Genomic DNA, 24,098 nt, shown 5'->3' on the forward strand with positions numbered 1-24,098 from the left:
AGTGCAGCGCAATGAAACGCCATTTCCCTTCCCGCCGGAGTGGTACCTATTTATCTACTTGCACTTTGATGTGCTTTCGAACTGCTAGGTTGGCAGGAGCAGGGACTGAGCAATGGGAGCTCACCCCGTCGTGGAGATTCGAACCGCCAACCTTCTGATTGACAAGCCCTAGGCTCTGTGGTTTAACCCACAGCGCCACCCGCATCCCTTGTAGGCTTTATCTTGAGCCAAAAGATTCCCAAAGTGCCTTGTTATTTATGGTTATCATTATTACCATTATAAAAGTGTTTATAAACTGCCGAATATTTTAAATGTTTTAATGGCATAACATAAAACAATTAAAAATACAGATCACAGGATCGAATGCAGAAACAGTAGCTCAGTCGGTAGAGCATGAGACTCTTCATCTCTGGGCCGTGGCTTTGAGCCCCATATGAGCAAAAGGGAGTTGGGCTTGATGGCCTCATTGTCTCTTCCAACTCCATGATTCTGTGGTAGATCATCCAATTCAATGCAAATATATGCAGGAAGGGATAGCTAAGAAAGATGCAATCTGATGTCCCACTTGCTGCAACTGCTGTGGCTTCCTTTTGGGGTGATGAGGGGAAGGACCACAGGTCAGTGTTTAAATCACATGTAGAAGTTTCAGGATCATTCTAGGTAGAACTGAGCAAGATCTCTGTCAAAACAAGGGAGAGCTGCTGTCAGTCCATGTTCATGGAACTGAGATGGGTAGACCCTGGTTTGGGATAAGACAGCTTCCTATGCCCTTAGGGCCCTACAGGAAACTCTTTCCTAGGCATATGAAGTAACGACGTTATCTTACTTCAAGGTAAATTGGGGTGCTTTTTTTACCACACACGGATGTATATTTCTGCTTTTCCTCTGCCTCCCTCGACCTCCCTCTTCTGAGGTTTGTGGGCGACTGTTTGGTAATCTGCATACAAATCGGAGTGCATAACCCATACTTCTACTCAATTCTACTAGCACGTTAAGTCGTAGCACTCACTGAAAGAGGAATATGCAGCTGCTTGACAAGACAGGTGTGAATGCTTCCAGAAAAGGAGGGAGAAACAGCTGTCAGGGTGGTGCCTGTGTAGGGGAGGTTTACCCTGAAGTTTTTAATATCAAAACTATTGCTTGTGTGGATTTTTTGGGGGAAGTTATTATAAACATGTTCCCTAATACTGAATTAAATGACTTGCCCCTCAAGCCCAGTACCAGAGCTACATCTGGCAGTGCCACTCCAAAGTCTTATGCAGAACTTTCCCCAGGCTTGTTTATCTGGGATATTTGTTTAACTGGATGTGCTGGGGATTGAATGTGCAGCTGTCTGATTTTGAATAATATGTTGTCTACTATTGCACACCTGCACTATTCAGTTAAAGCAGGGGTGAGCAAGGTTTATCTTGCCTGGGTCGGATCGGTTCTGTGGAGATCCCTCCATGGGCTGGATCGTGCACGTGCCCGCGATTTTTGGCACCACGGAAGCAAGTCCCCGTGTCGCGCTGTGCTGGTTTTGTGCAGCGTATGAGTGGGCTGCTCGGTTTGGGCATGGCTCATGGGCCAGTCAAACGACCTCTGCAAACTGCTATGTACAGTGCATATGTGTGGCACCGCACATGCGCTGTACATAGCAGTTTGGTGCCATTGCCGGGATCCTCTGCTTGTGACTGCAGCTGTGAATGGAGGATCCTACCAATGCAGCTGCGTGATGGCTGCTCATGCTGCTGTGAGCCCCTGCGGGGTGCCTTCTTGTCACCCCCCCCCCAGACATGGCACCTGGGGCGGACTGCCCCGTTGCCTGTTGCGATGCCACTGATCCCCATTAACAGTCATCCTGAATATTCACAAAGAGAATGGGCTCCCTTAACTTTGTCCATCTTTTCCAATATCACAAGAGTGAGATGGGAGAAACCTAGACTGCAGCAACGCACATTCCAGTAAGGTACCATCAGAAGGAGCTCCTGGATCCATAATGCCTGCAAATGCAGTTACAGCACAAATCTACATTTCCTTTAAAGATGTGCCGGCATACCTCTGTTACACCAACATACACAAAGAGCTACTGAGGGTAATGGCAACATAGGCACATCAAGAGAAATATCTAAAGAATGTCTTTCTGTCTCTGAATTATGGCTCCAAACAGTCGGGGAACAGTAATTGAAAATATATCTAAAATCAATTTGTTTTTACCCATATCACTCATGTTTGGAATGTACCAGCAGCCCAAATTAAGTTGTTGAGCTTACAGGAAGCAAAGGCAGCCTTTCATCAGAGTAGTTTAGAAGTCAAATGATGTATAAATTCTAGTGAACAAAATAATAGAAATAAAAATAGGTACTGCAATACCATCCGTTGTTTTGAAATTGGCTTGACCCAGTCTGTCATTCTGCGTTCCCAGCCTTTGAGTTAACCACTAAGTTGCTAGATTCTATGACCCGTGGAGCAAATAATTGCTTCAGTGTGTATGTATGCTTATAACAAAAAAATTGAAATGGATGCTGTATAAATTAATCTGGGTGCTTCTTGTGTGCGGTTTGGAAGGAAACAGAATACAAACGAAATCCAGAAATGCTAGATGCGACATTCAATGCATTTTTCAAGAGCTACTGAGTAAATGATCTCCAGGAGCATGAATATAGAACAGCCTTTTTAAAGCTATGGAATGAATTAAATTCGCAGCCTCATATTCCTGTACGGCAAATAAGAAGAAATCCCAGCTGGTCCAGAGCCAGCCAACAAAAACCTGCTTGCACAATTTACTATTCTTACCTAAAAATTGGCTGCCATTTGGTCCTCTAAACCAGGTTGTATGTGATGAATTTTCATAATTTTGACTTCTTTTTAATGCAACTTTTTGCCTTTTTGAAGAGCAAAAAGGGTCCTATTTCCCATCCACTTTTTCTAAATGCCAAATAAAGAAATGAGCAGCCAGAAGTTGTGATGTATTTATTTTTGCACCTATCATTAACATGATCTTCTGTGACCTCATATTCACACACTGCCTTCTCTTAAATTTAAGTGAATTGAAAATCTATTCTCCCTTTTCTATGGCTCTCATGTTAGCCATAAGGTAATAAAGGTGTGTTTTCATTTTTTTCTGGCTTTTTAACGTTTCTTGTATGTTTACACACAGCAGATGTGTTCAAATCCGAGGGCAACTTTGCATATGCATACCAGTTGGTCGGTTTCTTCATAGTGCCTGTGGCATCATGGTAGCAGAACAGTTACTGCACCCTGGTTCACAATGAGACAATCCCATCCACATTTTAAAAAAACCCCACACAAAACAAAACAGAGTTGAAATGGCTGAGACTGCACAGTAATTTGAATTTGCTCCAGTGGAATTATTTAACTCCCCATCTCATCTCAACTGCCTTTGCCTCAGGTGCCAAAATGCCTTGGGCGTGCCCCAGCAGAGCCCCTCCCTTTGTGCACACATGTTTTGGGAGTTTTCTATCAGAAGGAGTAGGGGTGTATGAAATGGATTCCTGCCACATCAGGCTTAGTCTGCTGTCAGCCAGCCCCGAGTTGCCTGCCAGGGGGTGGCACCGGCTGTCAACTTCCTCCTCCTCCTCCTCCTCAGTCTGAAAGCTGCCACTACAGAACTCAGTAGGGAGGAACATGTGGGCACCACTAGAATTAGTTGACTGTGCCTGACACTGGCTCCAGTTCTACATACTGTTGGCCTCTCTGCCTTCCTCTCTACCAGCCACTATGGGTCAGATCATTCCTGTGTGCCATGGATGTTTCCACAAGTTAGCACTGCATGTTCAGGACACAAATCTGCAAAACAAAATGTGCAGGTTTTGCAGAGCAAATTCAAAATACTGTGCATTCTCATCCATTTCCACTGCTATTCTGTTGATAGGATTCAATCCTACACCAGCAAACTGTTAAAATGAATTTGACACTCTTGTGCAACAAACCACCCCAACTGTCTGGACATTTTGCAGTATTGAAACTGATAGGGAAGGGAAGTGGCAAGTGTGAAACAACCATTGTTTGACACAACCGGGGCCTATTTTTTCAGCTGGAACTCATCAGAACTCAGTTCTTGCACCTGTCAGGTGGGCGCCATTGCTATTATAAAGGAACAAGGAAGGTGTTCACAGTGAGTTCTGGCACCTCTTTTTTGAAGAAAAGTAGCACTGGGCATAGTGTTATATAACTCATCTGCACACAAGTCAGAATGATTGCTCAATAACAGCCAGCATCATGCCACCCTCAAACTTTGTGAAAACAAATCAGAACGAGTGCTCGATAAGCAGGTCCTTATGTCCCTTTGCTAAATTGCACATTGCAGTTCCCATTCAAAAGCACAACCAGCTCCCTATTGCTGGTACCAGTCATTGTTGTGCATTGCATACTGTCTATTATCTGCTATTAGCTCACTTGTTCATCGGCTTGCACTTCCTCCCCCTCCCCCTTAATAGCTGACTGCTTTTCTTATGTCTGCTGCCAATTTGGAATGCTTATATTTGCAATGGAAAATATGGGGGCGGGGCGGGGAGGTATGTGGAATGTTGTGGCTATTGGCAAACCCCCTAGTTTGTTTGATTATTGCTGCAATTATTTCTATCTCCCTTTTCATGATACAAATGTTTCCAAAGTGACTTGCAAGTAACAATAAAGTACAAAAACCACAAGGCAGAGAACCAACTCTATGAAGTCATCAGCTATGAAGCTTCCCACAGGGTTGTTGGTGGTAGTTGGCCTTTGGAGTGGCGGAGTGTGGGGGAGAGACTATTAATGTTTTCTTCAACTTCCTCTCTTGGGATCCTTCCTGTACTGCAGTTGGTGGCAGATAATTTACTTGGTGGTAACATAGCAATTCCCAAGTGGAATAAGCAGCTTCCTTCATTGGAAGTTTTCAAGAAAATCTTTAGGCACGGATTTCTCAGAGATGTTTTAGGGTGAAAAAGGAAGGGGGGGGAGACGAGCTAGATTTGTGCAGTTCCCTGTCATTCTTTCTGCCTCTGTGCATAGCTGTTTTCAGTACTGAACTGACAGAACTTTTGTTGCCTCTGTGAATGGCTTCCTCGGTAAATGAACCATTGTGGATTTAAATGAAATTCTCTACTGCAGTAGATCCAATAAGACTCTATGTACTGCAGCACCTAATCTTTTTCATCCTGGTTTTTCCAGGGCAATCCAATATTCACTTAGACATTGAAATGAATTTAAAGAGAGGGATCGGAACACTATAGAGGTGACATATCCATATTTCAGAGCCAGCTCAGCTCTAACAAAGTTCTTGCCAAAGTTGTGAATTTATATAGCTCTGAAGTTAAAGTGGCGCTGATTGGCCGGGGCCAGTTTTTCTCAGTTCTTGGAATCTTATGGCTGTAATTTGAACAGTTCCACTAATGAAGTGATCCCTGTTATCAACAGATGCCACATTTGGCAGTGTGCACCTTTGACAGCAGCCAATTTCTCAGTCTTGTTAAGAGTTTATAAGGTCATTATTATCCTGTGAGTTCCACATACAGGTGTGTATATCCAGAGAAAGTGCTAATGGCATCTTTGGAGTCAAACAGCATGGACTAAAGTATGACTCAGTATGCTGCCTTGCCAGCGAACGTTAACACAACTGTGCAGGAAGCAGATATTGTTTTAATGATTTGGTTGGTGCATTGGTCAGTTCTGTACTGAGTTGCCTCCTCCACCCACAGTAAATGATGCCAAGTGAACAAACATAGACCTTTTACAGAGATCCAGAGTATGGAACCCTATTTCAGTTTGACAGCCACATTCTGTTATGGACAAGTTTTCAGGGTGGGTGGCCCACAGATGCAACACCTTTATACAGTATGCTGTATTCCAGCCATACAACAGTTTCTACATGCATGCTTGCACACACACATGCATGCACACATGCACCCCTCCACCCAGGCAAGCTTGCATCATATACAGTCCTTTCCTCCTTGTTGAAAAGTTATTTCCATGATTACGAAACCAAGGTGAACAGATATCCTGTCCCATGAAATACTTCAGAAGGCTTCCTGAGAACTGCTCCCATGTTGCTATTGACACTGATGAAGAGCTTTGCAAAGTAATACACATGGAGGAAGCCCACGTTTTGTTGGAATGGCAGGTGGGCTATTGATTGGAAGAAGCTCCTTTTTCCTGCAGTCACTCAATGCTTTCCATTTGTCCTGTGAGTCCCTGGAGGGCATGCAGTTGCGAATGAGGTTTTCGTTGTATGAGTGGATTTACAGTCTTTAATTGTGAGGGCATTCCTCCACTGACATTGAACATTGGACAGTGCTAGAATGTAAATCAGTTGGTGGCTTGGACAGCATTGAGGATGGGTGAGAAATCCAAAGCTTTTTAGGAAACCATTTAAGTATGCCTTGCATCCCTTCCCACACCCATTGCAAAGCTCAGAAAAATTAGGGTAGTTTCTGACAACCTTCTTTTCCCCCCAAAAGAAAAATATTTTAACACAGTTTTACAGTGATTGGTTTGAGCCGGTTTGTGCTATTCCCCAAAACTCGTAGTTAGTTTGCTGAACTCAGTTAAGTTTTTCCTTTTTTAAAAATGAACATTTTAAAATTATATATATATATATATATATATATATATATATATATATATATATTTGTGTGTGTATATATATTCTATCTTTTGATGTGGCTTAAAGCACATCAGAATCATTATGGGGGAATCTATGAGTCAGTGGCCCTTGTTTCTTTGCTGCAAACTAGCGTGTCCTTCCTTTCATTTCTGAAGTTCTAGGGCCACTGGCAGTCTGAACAAAGCTTTTCCTAGCCAACAAAAGGTCCTAAACAAGGTGTTCCTCTTGCTATGGTCAACTATTGGATTGTAAGCTTCCAGCCACCCTTCTTCCCCTGGCTGCAATGATATGGACAATGAACTTACTTACCAATACATTTAAATAAGAGCCTTTATGCATTTTGGGAACCCAGGACTAGTGACTCCAACCTCCCACCATCCAAAATTGCTGTCATTCATTGTATGATACCGGAGTCTGTATGGGAATTGGCAGCTTTTCTATTGAGTTGCTTATCTCTCTCTTTGGAAACATTATATAGAAAATGCTACGAGGGCAGATGTTTGTTGTGCTTGTTATAATTAGCGTTGTTGCCCCCCAAAGTCAAGGGACTCTGATTTAAGGGACCCAAATCCACTACCCTGTGGGAAATGGCTGCTGTTCTTTAAATGCCTCGGTCTCTTGCCTTTAAGGTAGTATAAAAACAGCAGCATAAAACTGAAGTACAGTGGTACCTCGGGTTAAGTACTTAATTCATTCTGGAGGTGCGTTCTTAACCAGAAACTGTTCTTAACCTGAAGCACCACTTCAGCTAATGGGGTCTCCTGCTGCTGCCACGCCACTGGAATACGATTTCTGTTCTTATCCTGAAGCAAAGTTCTTAACCCGAGGTACTATTTCTGGGTTAGCGGAGTCGGTAACCTGAAGCATATGTAACCTGAGGTACCACTGTAAAGCTCATCATCACCAGTATTTCCTTCCTTTAATTCTTTGTCAGCAGCTAACATGTTTTAAGCAAGGCAGGGCTATTTTGGAAGTGATGATTATCACCTGCTGTAGAAAGTGAACCTGTGCACATTCAGTAGGAGAGCAAGAATGGGAGCAAAAGAGGCATAGACTGAAAAGTGCAGAGGAAGCTGATATACCTTCTTCCATTGGCAAGGGAAGGAGCCATATAGAGAAAGATACAGAACACTGAAACCTAACTTTATCTTACAGGGGCAGAAGGTGACTTACAAATAAAATGAGAACAGCTAAAAAAATATAGAAAAATAACAATTTAACAACATTATGACCCTTTAAATGCGTTTGTTGGAGGGGGGTTATTGGTTTGTTTTTGTTTTATTATGCATTTTGTATTTTTCTGTTGTGAACAGCCCTGTGATTTTCTGATGAAGGGTGGTATACAAATGTGGACATTGTCTTATTTGTTTTCTTTATTATTGTTTGTGAATCTGAAAGCCTAAATAAACTAAACCAAACACCAAAATGCCAAATGAATTTAATTAATAAACAATAAAAATAAATAACAGAATTAAAATATATATAAAAATATAAAATATCTATTATGACCTTAGTTTCATCCATGCCAACGTCCTGATGCAGCTTAAACTACAATGTCAATTTCACAGGCAAAGATCTATTCATAACCAAGTCCTGTACAGTCGTACCTTGGTTCTCGAACCTAATTTGTTCAAGTCCATTCAACTTCCAAAAATGTTTGAAAACCAAGTTGCGGCTTCCAGTTGGCTGCAGGAGCTTCCTGCACTCAATCGGAAGCCGTGCTGGATGTTCAGCTTCCAAAAAAAGAACACTTACTTCTGTGTTTGTAGTGTTCGGAGCCGCAATGTATAAGTACCAAGGTGTTCAAGAACCAAGGTATGACTGTACTAGCAAGATAGGGCCTCTTCTGTTGTGGCTCCTTGACTGTGGAAATCTGTTTCCCTAGAGGAGCAGATGGCAACAACCTCATTGGGATTCCATCACCATGTTGAAACATGTTTCTCCTGCTTTTGGAGGAAATTAAATAAGGCCACTTAAAGATTAAAACTTTTCTGCACTGTCATGCTTTAATAATGAGTGGTTTTATTAATTATTATATATTATTGTTTGTGAAGTGTGGTCTAGAAGTTTTGTACATAAACATGCATGTTTTGCGTGGGCAGGCGGAGTCCCCAGATCCTGCACGGTCCCCCCGTCATGTGGAATAACGACTCAAGACAACGTGCTATGGGATTAAATTGGCCACAACTTTATTAAATTTCAAATGTGGGTAGACCTTGGCTCAGGCATTGGGCGTTCTCCCTCCCTGGTCCCCAGCCGGGGACCTAGGGAGCATCAGGGTTATCCAGTGTGTGTGGGGGGGATGGGCCGGCTCTGGAGAACATATGTTCAAGCAGAGATGGCCGCCCCCGTAACGCCGCCGCCGCAGGGGAGAGCAATGACAACCTTTCGGTGTACGGCCAAAGCCTCCCTTCAGAAAACCCCTTTAACGGGGAACCCTGGTATCGCCGCCGCAAGAGGAAGATGGACAAAAGGATTCCGCCCAAGGCCTGATACCGCCAAAGTTGTGACGTTTTGCTACGGGAAAGGCGAAACCTGCCAATGCAGGGAAATTCCTTTCCGGCCCTTTAACAGCGACCTTAACGTAGCAGCGCCCGCATACCTGTGAAGAAAAGTTAACCTGCAAAAACCTGTGAAGAAAAGTTAACCTGCAAAATAAGACATTAACTGAGGGTGGGTAGGGTGGGAGAAGCTCTGGAGCCAAGTGAGGATTCCTAGGTAAGATCCTCCCTCTATTGTGTGGGCAGGTAATCCCTCCCCTACCTGGCCTGGTCTCCTTGGCAACGCTTCCCCCAGGTGGGATTGGACAACTGACTGAGGTAGGCGGAGACCTCCAGGTATCACACCTGAGGGAAGGCAAAGCCAAGCCTATGCTGTTGGGGCCGCTCCAGGTCTAGGGGCTGCACGCGCCCACGCAAAGGGCGCCCCCCGTTTTAAGCGGGGAGCGGTCATTCTCAAAATTGCAAGCTCTGATTGTACTGGGCTCCATATCGCAGAGAGGACTGTAATAATGTTGAGCTAAATATGCTTACAAAGCCCTGTCAGGCACTTCTGCTCAGCACAAGAATGCTGGAGGTGGAAAGATGGGGCCAGTACCAGTGGTCCTTGTTTCTCCCATGGAGGTCATTAGCAAGTGAGCAGAGCTTTTGAGATCCTATTAACTGAAGGGACTAAACTTATGTGTTCTGCCTGATAACACCAAAGGCTTATCTAGTCTGTATTCTATTTCCTATCAGGCACCTGTAAGAAGCCCAAAAGCAGTGTAGCAGGCGAATGACCCTGTCCCATTGTTGCTCTCAAGCAGTTAGCATCCAGAGGCACATTGCCTCTGAACCCAGAGTCTGCACATGCTAATATAACTGGAAGCCGCTGTTGTCCTGATCCTTCATGAATTTGTCTAATCCCTTGTTAAAGCTGTCTAAGTTGGTGTCCATCATCATATTACTTAGGGTACCCTAACTACAAAGCATCTGCTATACTGCAGGCTATGTCCACAACACTAATAAAGTTTCTTTTGTATTGGTCCTATCATATGTAGACTTTTGCTTTCAGTATTATTATTTTTAACTGCATGGAGCAAAAGGAGTACCGTATGCATAGGAGCAGATTAGTGATGAAACCCAGTGGCCTCTTGATAAACCCTTAGTCATGGCAGGCATGTGGCATAACAAGGTATTAATTGAAGGCAGGTTACACATAGGTAAGAAATACAGAAAGATGCTCTGGGAACAGCAGCAGTGTTGTGGTCTGTAAATGAAGGGAAGATGGTTCACAACATGATCATTTTCTGCTTTGCCGTATTTTCAGGTGATAGAGATATGAAGAGAGTTTGTATTTATTTGTATCTACCGTAGTTCCACCCATAGTTCAGTATCAGACATCCTGCAGATGAAGCACATGTTCTGATACTGAACTATCGGCGGAACTAGATGCGACCAAAAAACATCACCCCCAAATGTGCCTTACTTTCTTTTCTCCTATAAAATGAAGAATTGAACATGGTAACATGTCAGCATCCTTTGATGAGGGGCAGGGAATGAAGAAATTCATGATATGATCCTTTACTTTGTGTTATGGGGATGAAGAGGAGGAACTGGACATGGGCCCCTTGGGCCAGGCAGTTTCCGTAGCACCCGGTTCCTCCCTGAAGCAAGCCACATTTGCCATTGAACTGGTGGTTCCTGAATGTTGAAGATAAAAGGGCCATTAGCACAAGCACTGATTTCCAGCATTTGTAGCAAGTTGTCCTTTGAGGGGCGTGGAGATAAGCAAAGCCACAATGGATTGTAGCCTTCCTGCCAATTTACATCTTGGCTTCGCAGTTCAGAATGACAATTGGGGTTATAATTAGTGCCAGCTCCATGGCTCAGAGTGCTAATTGATGGCATCTGTGTGACTGCTTAATGATTTTAGTTCCAAACCGAAGGCCAGTCGGCAAATATAGGACAGTTTTATAGGTCTCACACCATAATTTCTGCTCAAGAATTAGAAGAAAACAAGGCAGCAGGATTCTTCCCATCGTTCTTAACACACCGTGTCTAGTATGTTTAAGCATCAATTAGCAATAATGAATAATACGTTTTCTCCTTGTTTAGAGATGTCTGTCATAGAGAAACAGGATGACAGGTTGTTTCTGCAAAGAAAGCATGGCATGGCAAGAAGCCTACTGTTATGTTCCAAATAACATTTGTCAGGAGAGAGAGATGTGGAGAGTGTGACCCTACTCATTGCCCTATTCAAGATCAGAGAGTTGGATGCTGGAAAGGGGAAGAATTAAGTCCAGGATCAGCAGAAGAATGTGTGTGTGTGTGTGTGTGTGTGTGTGTGTGTGTGTAAGTGTAAGTGTAAGCAAGCAAGCAAGCACACGCCTGATGAGGAATAGTAAATTCTGGCTATAAATGAATCCAGGACAGGGAACACTCTATACTACAACACTTTGTTGCAGGTCCCACTTGTAGAATTATCTTCCTGAATATTAGCTTCATAAGGACTTGACCTTTAAATGAAAAATTAAGGGGAAAGGGTGGGAGGAGGTAGGCAAAAAAGAGCAAATTGATTTTTGATCAGCTGTTTCCAACTTTCTCCAAATCCCTGGAGCTCATATTGCTTCATCATGCAGACACTTAATGGTCTAACCTTGAGCATTACCATGTAAAATGAGGGTCCGGAGGACAATGAAAAAGGTATTGCAATAACTTACGCCATTGAGTAAATCTGCACCTGCACACAGGGAAGGAAGAAGTGTAGCTGCTTGAAACACAATGGAAAAAAATCTAATTCTAAAAACTGATGCTATCATAAATAATACAGCACATTTATGAAATGTAAATTCACACTTATCTGCATATACAGGGGAAAAGGAGAATGTAAAGGGTTGAGGGGTATTTTTTTACAATGAGCTTTTATCAACAGTTGATGCTATTTAAAATAATACCTATGTGCATTGCAGCTGGCTGGCAAATAGTGTGAGCTCCTAAACCCAGAGCTTCCTCACTATACTGCTGATGTTCCTCAGAGCCCCTGAACCTTGTGGAAGATGCAAGAGTCTCTGGGAAAGCAAAGATAGTCCTCAGATGTTCCACGTGTCACAGCAGGTCTCTGTGGAAGTCAGCCCAGACATGTCTGCCTAAGCAGATGGTTTGTTCCCCAGGAGACTTTGAGGGGAGGGCTGTAGATCAGTGGTGAAGCATCTGTTTTGCATGCAGAACCCTTGGCAATTCCTGGTAGCTCTGTGAAAGACTCCTTGCCTGACCCTGGAAACTCCCAAGTAGGGCAAGGAGAGAAGTCCCCTGCTTGAAGCCCTAGAGAGCAGCAGCCAGGCCCTGAAGACAACACTGCGCTAGAGTGACCTATTTTCTGACTCAGTTTAAGGGCAGCATCACTGGTGGGAGATGCAAGAGGCACAGCTCACCATATAACTAACCAAATCTCACCCAGCCTTATCTCACAATGTTTGTTGAGCCTAAAATAGGGTAACCACGTTCACTCTGAGCTCCTTGGGAGGAAAAGGTGGATCAATTTTTTTTGGGTGGGGTGGGGAGGAGCAGCATTTTTTAAGCCAGTCTCTGGGCTTGCCCACACTTGTCCCACTTCTATCCCCCAGGAAAACCCGCTATTTACCATGGAATCAGTTTTTCCTCACACTGATGTTTGTTCTGATTCAGTTGTAAACCGGGCAAGAAGTGGGAAAAGTGAAAAACAGCTTGGACCTGTGCCTACAAATCATGGAACAAGCAGGAAACCCTCTCAAAACCATGGTTTCTAGGCACAGGACAAGTGGAAGTGTGGATGAACCTTCAATTGACACTTCCTGCCATAACATGAGCTACCAAAGCACAGAACTGGCATACATACATTTCTTTAACCCTAGGGTGCAACACTCACACCAGGCACCACTTAGCTGGGTATCGCATAAGCAATTTCAAACTAATCATATGCCAATGTGAAAGATTGTGCACACATTAAATTTTAAAATCTGCTTTTTAGGTCTCATTCTGACATCTAGTTAGCATACAATAACTGCCTTTCAAAAGCCAAATTAAATATCTGTGACACTTTAAATGTTGCTGTATCCCCCTCCTTTTTTATTTGCTCTTTTATTTCAGTTCTGTGGCTCTTTTGTGATGTTGATAAGTGTGAAAGATGATAGTTTAATTGGTAGATGTTGTTAAGGGAAAATGATGATTAACACATCAAACATGTTATGTTTTTTGGCATGAAAGAGAATTAGAATGATTGGGAGGTGATCCTTTTGGCTTCTTCTCATAAATCATTGAAATCCACCTTTGATCAGATTCCCAAACAATGAAAGGCATAGCGAAGATCACCTTCCTACTGTGTGTGACATCTGTGGAGGTTTCACTACTTAAGAGAACTGTTCAAACAGATCTGAGGAATTTGGGTAACGGTTTAGGCCTAGTGAATTTTGATAAGTTAAGGGGGATTGAACTTGCTAGCTCGAAGGTATTTACGAAGCAGCCACAATGGATACAAGTACACCAATTGTATTACCCTCAGGGAACAAGCAAAATGTGGGAAATCAGCCCACAAGGGACTGCATCAGAGACTGGTGTTATTGACAAGTGATGAGGCCTACAAATTATGATAAGCAAATCTGACAATTTTTTAAGTCATCAGGAAAATTCACCAGTATTTTTGTGTGGATTTCTATTAAGACATTTTCCTTTGCAGTTTTGCCTTATCAATATGATTTTTGCAAAGCAGTTTCTCCTTATGTATGCATACCCTCCAAGTGACCCAATTTTCCAGTGACAGTCCCAGCTTCTAATTTGATCCTGGAATGCACCTATTTCCTCTGCTGGTGCCGCCACTGCCAAGCTCAGGGAAGAGAATGAGCATGCGCTTGTCCTGAGCAGTGGCGGCAGCTGCTGCGAGGGGGCATCCTGGTGCCTCTTCACCGCCTCCTCCCTTGGACAGTTCATACCAGCTGCTGGAAAGTGAGAGAAGAGGTGGAGAAGGAGGCATGTGATATGCCAGCTCTGAGGCAGATGCAGAGGGCAGGACTGCTCTGGGTGGGAAGAAAATTAGAGCAGAGTGCAAAGAGTCTTGATTTTTTTTAAAAAAATAATAATTTATGCACCCACATCTAATCTAGGCCTTTTCTAATATTTATTTATTGGTGTGTGCTTTTCTTTTTGTAAATCTTTGTTGTTGCTTAGTCGTTTAGTCATGTCTGACTCTTCGTCACCCCATGGACCGGAGCACGCCAGGCACTCCTGTCTTCCACTGCCTCCCGCATTTTGGTCAAGCTCATGTTAGTAGCTTCAAGAACACTGTCCAACCATTTCATCCTCTGCCGTCCCCTTCTCCTTGTGCCCTCAATCTTTCCCAACATCAGGGTCTTTTCCAGGGAGTCTTCTCTTCTCATGAGGTGGCCAAAGTATTGGAGCCTCAGCTTCAGGATCTGTCCTTCCAGTGAGCACTCAGGGTTGATTTCCTTCAGAATGGATAGGTTTGATCTTCTTGCAGTCTATGGGACTCTCAAGGGTCTCCTCCAGCACCATAATTCAAAAGTATCAATTCTTTGGCTATCAGCCTTCTTTATGGTCCAGCTCTCACTTCCACACATCACTACAGGGAAAACCATAGCTTTAACTAACTTTAAAAAGCTTTAACTACACTTTAAATTAACTTTGTCGGCAAGGTGATGTCTATGCTTTTTAAGATGCTGTCTAGATTTGTCATCGCTTTTCTCCCAAGAAGCAGGCGTCTTTTAATTTGTGGCTGCTGTCACCATCTGCAGTGATCATGGAGCCCAAGAAAGTTAAATCTCTCACTGCCTCCATTTCTTCCCCTTCTATTTGCCAGGAGGTTATGGGACCAGTGGCCATGATCTTAGTGTTTTTGATGTTGAGCTTGTTCATCTTTGTGGAGCTTACCTTCAACTACTGCTAATTCTAAGGGCAATTGCTGAGGAAGCACACCGTGACTTCTCAAGTTTCAGCTTCCTGCTGTGTGATATCTGTAGCTTGACTTTTTGGCAATGAGTAATCAGGTAGCCTAGCAAACTTAAGTCAGTGAAACCTCTCAATTAATACAAACTTATCTGTTTTGCAAATGCAAATCTTAACATAAGTTTTAACTTCAGTCAAACAAATTTTTTACATTATATTTTTACACATATTAAACTTATATTGTTTATACACAATTACCAATTAAAATGACTGGGCCCAGAGTAGATAACAAGAAGTGCCAGCAATGCTAGCAACAGTGAGAAGTACCAGAAGATGTTGAGCACTGATACTAGGCTGCCCACTGAATAGTAAGAACTGTTCCAGTCAGGAGGGCAGGATCCTCTGAAGATGGGTCGTTATTCCTTTTGCATATGTACTCAAAAAGTACCTTGTGTGTCCTATTTCAGTAGAAGAGTGGAGTATCATTTCCAAAATAAAATAAAATAAAAATAAATAAAAAGGTACCTTCAGTTTTAAGGTCAAATGTAATTCCACTTCTATCCAACAGTTGGGGGAATGCTGCCCTTACCAATCTTATTATCCACTGTAGTGAACATAAAGTTGATCTAACTAGATCCACACATCCATATAATGATGATGATGGAGAGCTTAATGATGCTGGGGAGAAGGAATCCACTGGGAATGATGGATCAGATATGGCTGCTCTTAACTTGTCATTTGGAAAGCTGTTCTAGAGTCTCATGGGTTTAACTTGTTACTACCCCCTCCCCTGGTGTATAGTTTCCCAGGGAAGATGAGATTTGGCAGCAAAAGGGGAAGGAGGTGTAGGAAGTGATGTGATTGCTAGTGGCTTGCCTTTCAGATGTGCTAAGTACCAAAAACACTGAGAAAACTGGAAGAGGACAGTTCTTGATGTTCAGTGACTCTGACAGTCTATCCTCAGGTGAATAGGGCATCTTTAGATGCAACTTTAAGATGAGGTTTCTCTGTTGGCTCTTCACTTTGTTCTGATTTTGGACTGAGAGCACAGCTGGTAAATGGTATCTATATTGTTGAATTGTTGTATTAATCATTGCTACACTCCCCATTTTCTTCAAGTGATAAAAAGCCCAGAAGGAAAGCTACTGGCCATCAAAATATTTTGTGTCAAGGAATTCTTGAGGTTAATTGTGCTAGTTTTCCAGGGATGGCAACCGCTTGGTTGCTTTTCATAGCAGCTTGTTATGAAAGAGCTGTACTGGGAGCGGGGGAGGTCTCTGCCAAGAGGACTCTTGGCCTTTACTAAATATTTTGATTGTGTGTGTATTGTCTTTACAAGTCCTGAACTGGATCAGAAAATTCCATGAGTTCTTTCTCATTTGTAGTGGGTGGGTGGATGATTGTTGCTGTCCTCCCATTAATATAGCATACACCATACCCTCTTCTCCACATATATCCAACACAAAGGCCTCCAATCTCCCTTCCCAGCTATCTGATTGCCTTCCTTCTGCCCTCACATTAACGAGTGGAATGGAAAAACCAAGGGCGTAGCAGAAAGGAAAGCAATCAGATGGGGAAGAGGCTTCTGTTGGATGAGGTAGATTGGGACCTGGAGACTGGAAAGTACAGGGTCATTCTCCCTAGATTTGGTTCCCTTCCACAGCTTCCTTGAAATAAACCTGCATAAGACTTTGAGGTTAATCAGATAATTATTAGATAAAGCTCAGAAAAAACAAATGCTTCCTGAACTGTGCCATGGGCAGAGCTTGCCATTACTGCTGGTAATATAATAATCTATTATTGCAGTAGGAGCTACCACCCCTGCTTGCCCCACTCATCAACTCACCATCTAAATCACTTTGCACCCTCCTTAAATACAATTCTAGCAAAATATGATGAAGCCAGGGCACTTCAGAAAACTGTATGCTCAACTGCTCTCTGAAGCATCTCCCACTTCCTTAAACACCATTCTAGATATGTTTAACTGTGTGTGCATCAGAGAGCAGTTGCCCAAACCACCCTCTGAAGCAGCTCAACAGCTCGCCTGTGCTGCCCAACTGCCACATTGCTTGCTTGCTTGTCTTCTGTTCTGTCATCCTGCTGCAGTGGGCATGGCCATTTATCTGCACCCATGCCCACTGCAGCATGGCAACTATTTTTCTTCCAAAACGGATGGGCGACCCCTTGGGTAGGCAAGAAGTAGAAATGTCCTAAGTATTTCTTACTTCTCTCAGTTGCCCACTGAACTTCATCCCCAATTGGCTACCAGGTTCTATCATGCCTAAAAGAGAATTTAATTCTTCCATAACCCTAGAGATGAACACCCCCACCCTCCCACCCTCCCACCCTCCCACCCACCCACCTACACACACACACACACACACACACACACACACCTTCATCTTTCTGTGCCACACATTCATAAGGTATGATTGAATTCTTCTGGGACACAGAAAAAGATGATGAATTTATGACCGCTTAAGATTTGGCCTATAACCACCTACTTGAAAGCATTCATGGTGGTGGGAGGGGGGGAGAATTAGGAACATTTTATATCTTGTCATTATTACCTTGACAATCGTTTTACAGGCACATACAACTACCTGACATTTAGAAGACATCTGAAGTTTTTAATGTGTGACATTTTAATGTATTTTTAATCTTTGTTGGAAGCCACCCAGAGTGGCTGGGGAAATCCAGCCAGATGGGCAGGGTACAAATAAATTATTATTATTATTATTATTATTATTATTATTATTATTAATACAAAAGGAGGGGGAAAAGTGTTCTTTACTCCTTCCCTGAGAAGTAGACAAGCTGCGATTTTCTGAATTCCTGCCGACATCGTTACAGCAATCACAAGCAAGACATGCGAATACAATTTTGCCAATAGCAGGGAGTTAGCTTCTGTCACATTTATTTTTGAAAGTTCTTCCTTCAGGCATTTCAATTTGAATTTATAAGATTGCAAAATATCCTCAGACTCCAGCTGTTTTCCTGTTTGTTTTCCAAAGGGAGCGTGTATAGATAGAAGCAAAATAACACGGATTGTGGGCTAGTCCTCCCCATTTTTCTTAATTTGATTACCACATGCTGTGTGCATGCATTATTTATTTATTTATTTATACAATTTCTTACCTGCCCTTCCCCATAATGGTCTGCCATGTGCAATCCCTTCCCCAGTTTGAACAGTATTGTCCCTCCACCAAGATCTGCTGGCTTTTCCTGGTGGGGGAATTCCATTTCCAGTGGGGGAGTCTCACCAGTGAGCAACATTTCAATGTGCGTATCCAAACAGCTGGCAGTGGAATTCCCATTGATGGTAGCCAGAGGACACCGCTTAAATTGGGTTTTTCAGGAGGGAGGGGTCAGAACTGAGCTCAGAGGTTCTGCTTGACCCTGAGCTATCACCTGATAGCAATCTGGGCCTCCTTGCCAGATCAACCTGGGAGCTGGTATAGAAAAGAGTCATCCTTGTGCTCACTTTCCACTCCATGGCACTCCATAAAACCAGTAAGCTGCAGGCCAGGGCTTTGGATTTCCCCCGATGGTGCATATGATTAATTGAGTCAAACCATATGTGAATATAGCAAGCTGCTAAGTGAAACCATTGGTCCATCTAGTTTAGTATTGTCTACACTTACTGGCAGTAGCTCTTAGAGGGGCTTCAGACAAGGGTCGCTCCCAGTCTTACCCAGAGACACCAAAAATTGAACGTGGGACATTTGGCAGGTAAAGCAGATGAGTCACCATTGAGCCACAGTTCTTCTCCAACTAAGCAGGTGGTGCTTTTTTTGTCAGAATACAGGTCTAAAGTCTTACTAAGCTTTTCACATCTAACCAACCCAGTAAATTGTCCCTTCAATCCAGCAATTGGTGGATTGTGTAATATGCTCACCCGTTATTTTAAAAAAGAACAAAAGATAACTCTTCATTAAATATGAGAGATTTCAACCTAAAACCACCAGGGATATTGCCTACTGAACAGAATGCATGGCAATATATGTTGGGCAATGCATATTCTGAGTTTTAAATTAAATATAGGCATGGTGTGATGGTTTTACTACAGGGACATCGACTAGAATTTGGGTAGATAGAGAAATTGGCCAATATTTGTTTGAGCGTTTGTGAGTGAATAATTTGGGTGGAGATGTTTTCTGTGAAGGTCTCTCCCTCATTTCTAACAGCTACCTCACCCCAAGCAACACCCCATAATCTAGGCCATAATCTAGCAAAGGGATGAGAAGCATGTGACCATCCAGATGGTGTTAGATTCCAGCTCCAACCATCCCTTAGCACTGGCCATGCTAGATGGGACTGGAGTTGTAGACCAAAAACATGGGGAATTTCACAGTGTCCCCATCCCTGATCTACCAGAACCCTGCCCAGTGACATTTTTCAAGAACCTCTGCTCTTCAAAAAATTCTTTGCTTCAATATGACTGCTCAGGAAATGTCCCTGGTTGATGGCATGACCTTATTTGACACCTGACATTCCTTAGAAGAATTGCATTTACACTTTCGGCAACCTTGGGAGCAAAAATAATTTCCCTTTATTGCAGGAAACAAATTATAACAGTATGAAATATGTCATAGAACATTTCACCCTTTAGGAAAGGTGACAGAATTTTAGAGTTTCTTGTTACCTATACCATACTTCCATTGTAGCACTTCGGCATTTAGATAATTTTTCAGATGGAGAGGAGAAATTGGTTGAAAACGCAAGCTCTTTTCAGGCACAATTGTACTCTACATGGGAGTGGGGAGTAGGGTTTAGGAATAATGGATAATTTTGATTCAGTTTTAATGTTACTGAGTGCATAACTTGCACTTTCTGCAACAATATGCAAACCAAAACATAGCCATCCTTTGCCATTTACATTTCTCTAAATTTTAGGGTGCAGTTCTCCAACCAAATGATGTGCCCCAAACTGTGCATATTAAGGGAAAGTGAGCATAAAATGTATCTATCTGTGAAAATGGCATGCATACTGTATATGCCTTATATTGGGGGGAACTGTTTGCAAAAATGAGTATATCAGGCAAAATTGCATACAAAAATGTGTATATAAAGAGAAATTTGCCCTAAAATGCTGGTAAGTTTTCATAAGGATTAGAGCAGGCGTAGGCAGCCCAAGGCCCATGGCCCGGATGCGGCCCAATCGCCTTCTCAATCCGGCCTGCTGCCGGTCTGGGAATCAGCATGTTTTTACATGAGTAGAATGTGTCCTTTTATTTAAAATGCATCTCTGGGTTATTTGTGGGGCCTGCCTGGTGTTTTTCCATGAGTAGAATGTATGCTTTTATTTAAAATGCATCTCTGGGTTATTTGTGGGGCATTGGAATTTGTTCATATTTTTTCCCAAAATATAGTCCGCCCCCCCCACAAGGTCTGAGGGAAGGTGGACCCACCCACATCTGAAAAAGGTTGCTGACCCCTGGACTAGAGCAACACGGGAACAGTAACAGTCAAATGAGACTACTACTTATCAATTAAAAAGATATTCTTAATTGGAGAGTAGGGTGCTTTGTTTGTTTAAGATAAATCACTCATTGTTATTAAATATTGATAGCCGGGAAGAAATGTGGTAGAATAAAGAAAAGTTAAAAGGGGAAAAAAATCATTTGTAGGTTGTTGGGAGAAGCAGACATTAAGTACTGTCATTCTTACTCATCTCTAAGCTTCTGAACTCCCTAAGATCTTAAATATCAGTTTTATGTTAGATGTTTAAAAATAATCTGACTGTAATTTGATGTGCATTATCTTGTGAGCGCAAAAGCCTTCAGTTGGTTTATTTTAAAAAAGGGGATGTTTACATCCTTTGTATTGTTCTGAATGTCACGTTCAAAGTAATGTGCGATTTCCTGCACCCTAAAGAACATAAATATAAGGAGTAAAGTTGGTTGGTTGGTTAGATTGATGGATGGATGGAAGCATTGGTACTTCCCGATATTCTGTTCTATCTCTTCCAAATATCTTTTTTCTTTCTCTATGAAAAATATGAAATATAGATGTTAGAGAGTGTATCAGAATAGTACACACAACCAATACATGAGAGTGTCAGAGTGAATATATTAAAGTGAATTTTACTCTTTCTTATAAAATACAGTTGTTTTGTATAGTATCATCTTTGACAGGAGTGTAGAACCTTTCTTTTCACCCTGAGGGCTGTATTGCCTTATGGACAATGCAGTTCTTTAGCCATGTAATATATACAAAAATGAATATGCTAGGGTAAAGTATGAATAAAATGTAATGTGAATATAATAATAAAAATAACATGTGAAATGTGTTGTATTACGGAAAATTGCTCTGCAAGGTATGCATATTAGGAAAAATTGTGTACACACGTGTGTGTACATTAGGATAAATGCTGATGAATTTCCATGAGGACTGTTTAAATATATATAAATAACTTCCAAAAAACTGATGTAGAAATGTGGAGAACTGGGGGGTAGGAAGAGAAATGGGGAGAAAACAAAATTGGCAGATTTGTTCATCCTGATAGGTACCGGGGCAGAACACATTTCATCAGTTGGTTATAGTCAACAACAACCTGGGAACCCTGCTGGAACAATATGGTTTTCTTCTCTCTTCTGCAGTCGCAGCGCCGAGTCACATTTCACCTGCCGGATGGTTCTCAGGAAAGCTGCAGTGACAGTGGGCTAGGAGACCATGAGCCCAGCAGCACCGCTAGCACAGCACATCCTCTGCCACTTGGTTTCCCGCAAGAGGAGTACTATGAGCAGACATCACCCAACAGTCGGACAGAGGGAGATGGCAATTCAGATCCAGAGTCCAGTAAGTCTGTTGCATCATGGGCATTTGTCACTCTAGGGAATTCATGGGTCCAAAATGAGCATCCAGTGTACAGTGACAATTTATTCTGATTCAAATAGTATTTGTTTTGTTGCACCTGAAAGGACAAAGGTCATCATTTTGTCCATGGCTGAAGGGCCTTGTAGTAATATTTTCTGAGCTGCATTTTGAGATTCAGATGACGAACCCATACAGACCAAACTGGCGGTATTTAGGATGCAGCAACCCAGCTCTTGGAGGAAGGCCCTATGTGGAAAAGCAGGGTAGAAATCAGGACCAGAAGAGCTGTGGGGTCTAAGCTAATAAGTGCCTTAGAGAATAGTAAACACGGAGCAGTAGCTGTCTTTGAGTGCTTCTTTTTTAATTTCAGTGTATGTTTCATTGTTTGGGTAAAATACAAAGACAGGCTTTTCATATGACTCGGCAATTGAAGGGCCTATAAAGAGTTTGCAAAAAGATGAAAAATGCAGCTGAGGCAGAAATTAATAATGAAATTAAATCACACTTGCTGTTTGCTTCTTAAAGGGCATGCTACTATTTACGGGGTGATTTTTTTTAGGTTGTTGTATAATTTCAGAGAGATATATCCAGGCTGGCATTGATCCAGCAAAGCAAATTGTAAGTTTGTAGTTTTATTTTTATTTTTAATGTTCATGGACTATTATGGAATAATAACTCTACAGTTCAAGAATTGGTTTTATTTCTTTGGTTTTGGGCCTGTTATCTTTTATATTTGATTTTTTTTTATTGCATGCTGCTTTGGTACCTTTTGGTTGGGAAACGTTTTATAAATCTGCAGATACATAATCAATCAATCAATCAATCAATCTTCAATCAATCAATCATTAAGGGAGGAAAAACTCATGAGAAGAGACAGCAGCAACAAACATGTTAGTTCTAGCCACACATTGGAGGGAAGCCTCCAGTGCTCATGTTTCACAACAAGTTCTAAAGTATGCAGGAAGTCTCCATGAGTACAGGAGTACCACTTCAGAAAAGTGCACAGGTTGGATGATAACTGAGATATCTTGTAACCCCCTCACATTTACTTAAAACATAATGGTCAATCCAGAAAAGAGCTGTGTTCTCAGCTTAAACCGAGATTGGATCAGTTGTTGCCATTTGGGACGCCTTTTCTGCTTCTTCCCCCCAACTTAGGGAGGGGCATTTGTCCCATTTGAAACAGCTGCAATGTCAGTTTGATCCTAATGATATATACTTTGATAAGTAGTGGCACACATCACTACCTCAGGGTTGATGTGGTGATAGATGTGTCTTCGGATGTGAGAAGTTTGCAAGGAGGTTGGACTCACCTATTTTTCTTAGATGACTAATTATCTGACAGCTCAAGTTGAAATCCAATACCAAGAATAATTAGTGTTCTGCAGTGTGGAGATGTATATCCCAACTAATGTGATTTCGACTTCAATAGCTGTGCTTTGACGTATGCAATTGATGTCGTGTCCTCTGATGTTGGTAGTTTTCAACCATGTCTGGGATTCTTTACTGTGATGTAGCTCTTTAGTGATTCTACTCTCACACAAAAAAATGTTCAGGATGTTCACAATACACCCTCATCAGATGAGTATGATATATGAAATGTTTTCCATAGAAACAAGAACTAGAATCATAGAGCTGTTTTGTGGCAGATATACTTTTTTTCAACTGAATGCTTGAGTGAACTGAACTTGAATGTGGATAATTGAACCTGAGACTGTATACATGCAAATCATCAAACTGTAGCCACTCCTAATTTGCACTGACAGCTGGCAAAATTGGACTATATCCAGCAAGTTAAATTTAACTAGCAAGTAGAAGAATAACACAGCTAACTTTCTAGGGTGTTGGTGTGAATGAATGAGAAAGAATTAACTGAACTTTAAAGTGCAGTACATAGAAAAAAAGAGTTCATGTGAGTTATCAGACATTTAACTTTTACTTTTTTTAAAAAAGAGACTTGGACAAGTGTTAGTTCTGTATGCATTCTGTACGGAGTTCTTTCATTTATTTTATTGAACAAAATTTCTTTGCTGTTTGATTATAATAAAACCTTCAAACAGTTTATAAATAAATAAAACACAAAAGCTGTCAATAAAATGCTGTTAAAAACAAGCATTTAATGATTCAAAATATCATTAAAGTCAACAATATACTAAGAAGAAATGTGTTTTACATGTGCTTCTACCAGGAAGGAGTCTTAAACTTCTACCAAGCAGGAGTGTAGTTGGTGTCAATAGACATGAAGTTCCAAGGTATAGGGTTTGTAGCCAGTTTTAGAATGT

At 41.9% G+C, this 24,098-nt stretch overlaps 1 protein-coding gene across 2 annotated transcripts in view; it reads left to right on the top strand.

Annotated features, from left to right (window-relative positions):
* The window catches only part of PCDH11X (protocadherin 11 X-linked), a 742,005-nt gene that overhangs the window by 546,205 nt on the left and 171,702 nt on the right, over positions 1-24,098 (top strand). For both annotated transcript variants that reach the window (XM_082207174.1, XM_082207173.1), the window contains one exon: positions 21,600-21,798. In XM_082207174.1, coding sequence (XP_082063300.1) covers positions 21,600-21,798 — 199 coding nt within the window. The remainder of the gene's footprint in view (positions 1-21,599; positions 21,799-24,098) is intronic.

This window comes from Podarcis vaucheri, assembly GCF_965113315.1.
Source record: "Podarcis vaucheri genome assembly, chromosome: Z".
Lineage (NCBI taxonomy): Eukaryota > Metazoa > Chordata > Lepidosauria > Squamata > Lacertidae > Podarcis > Podarcis vaucheri.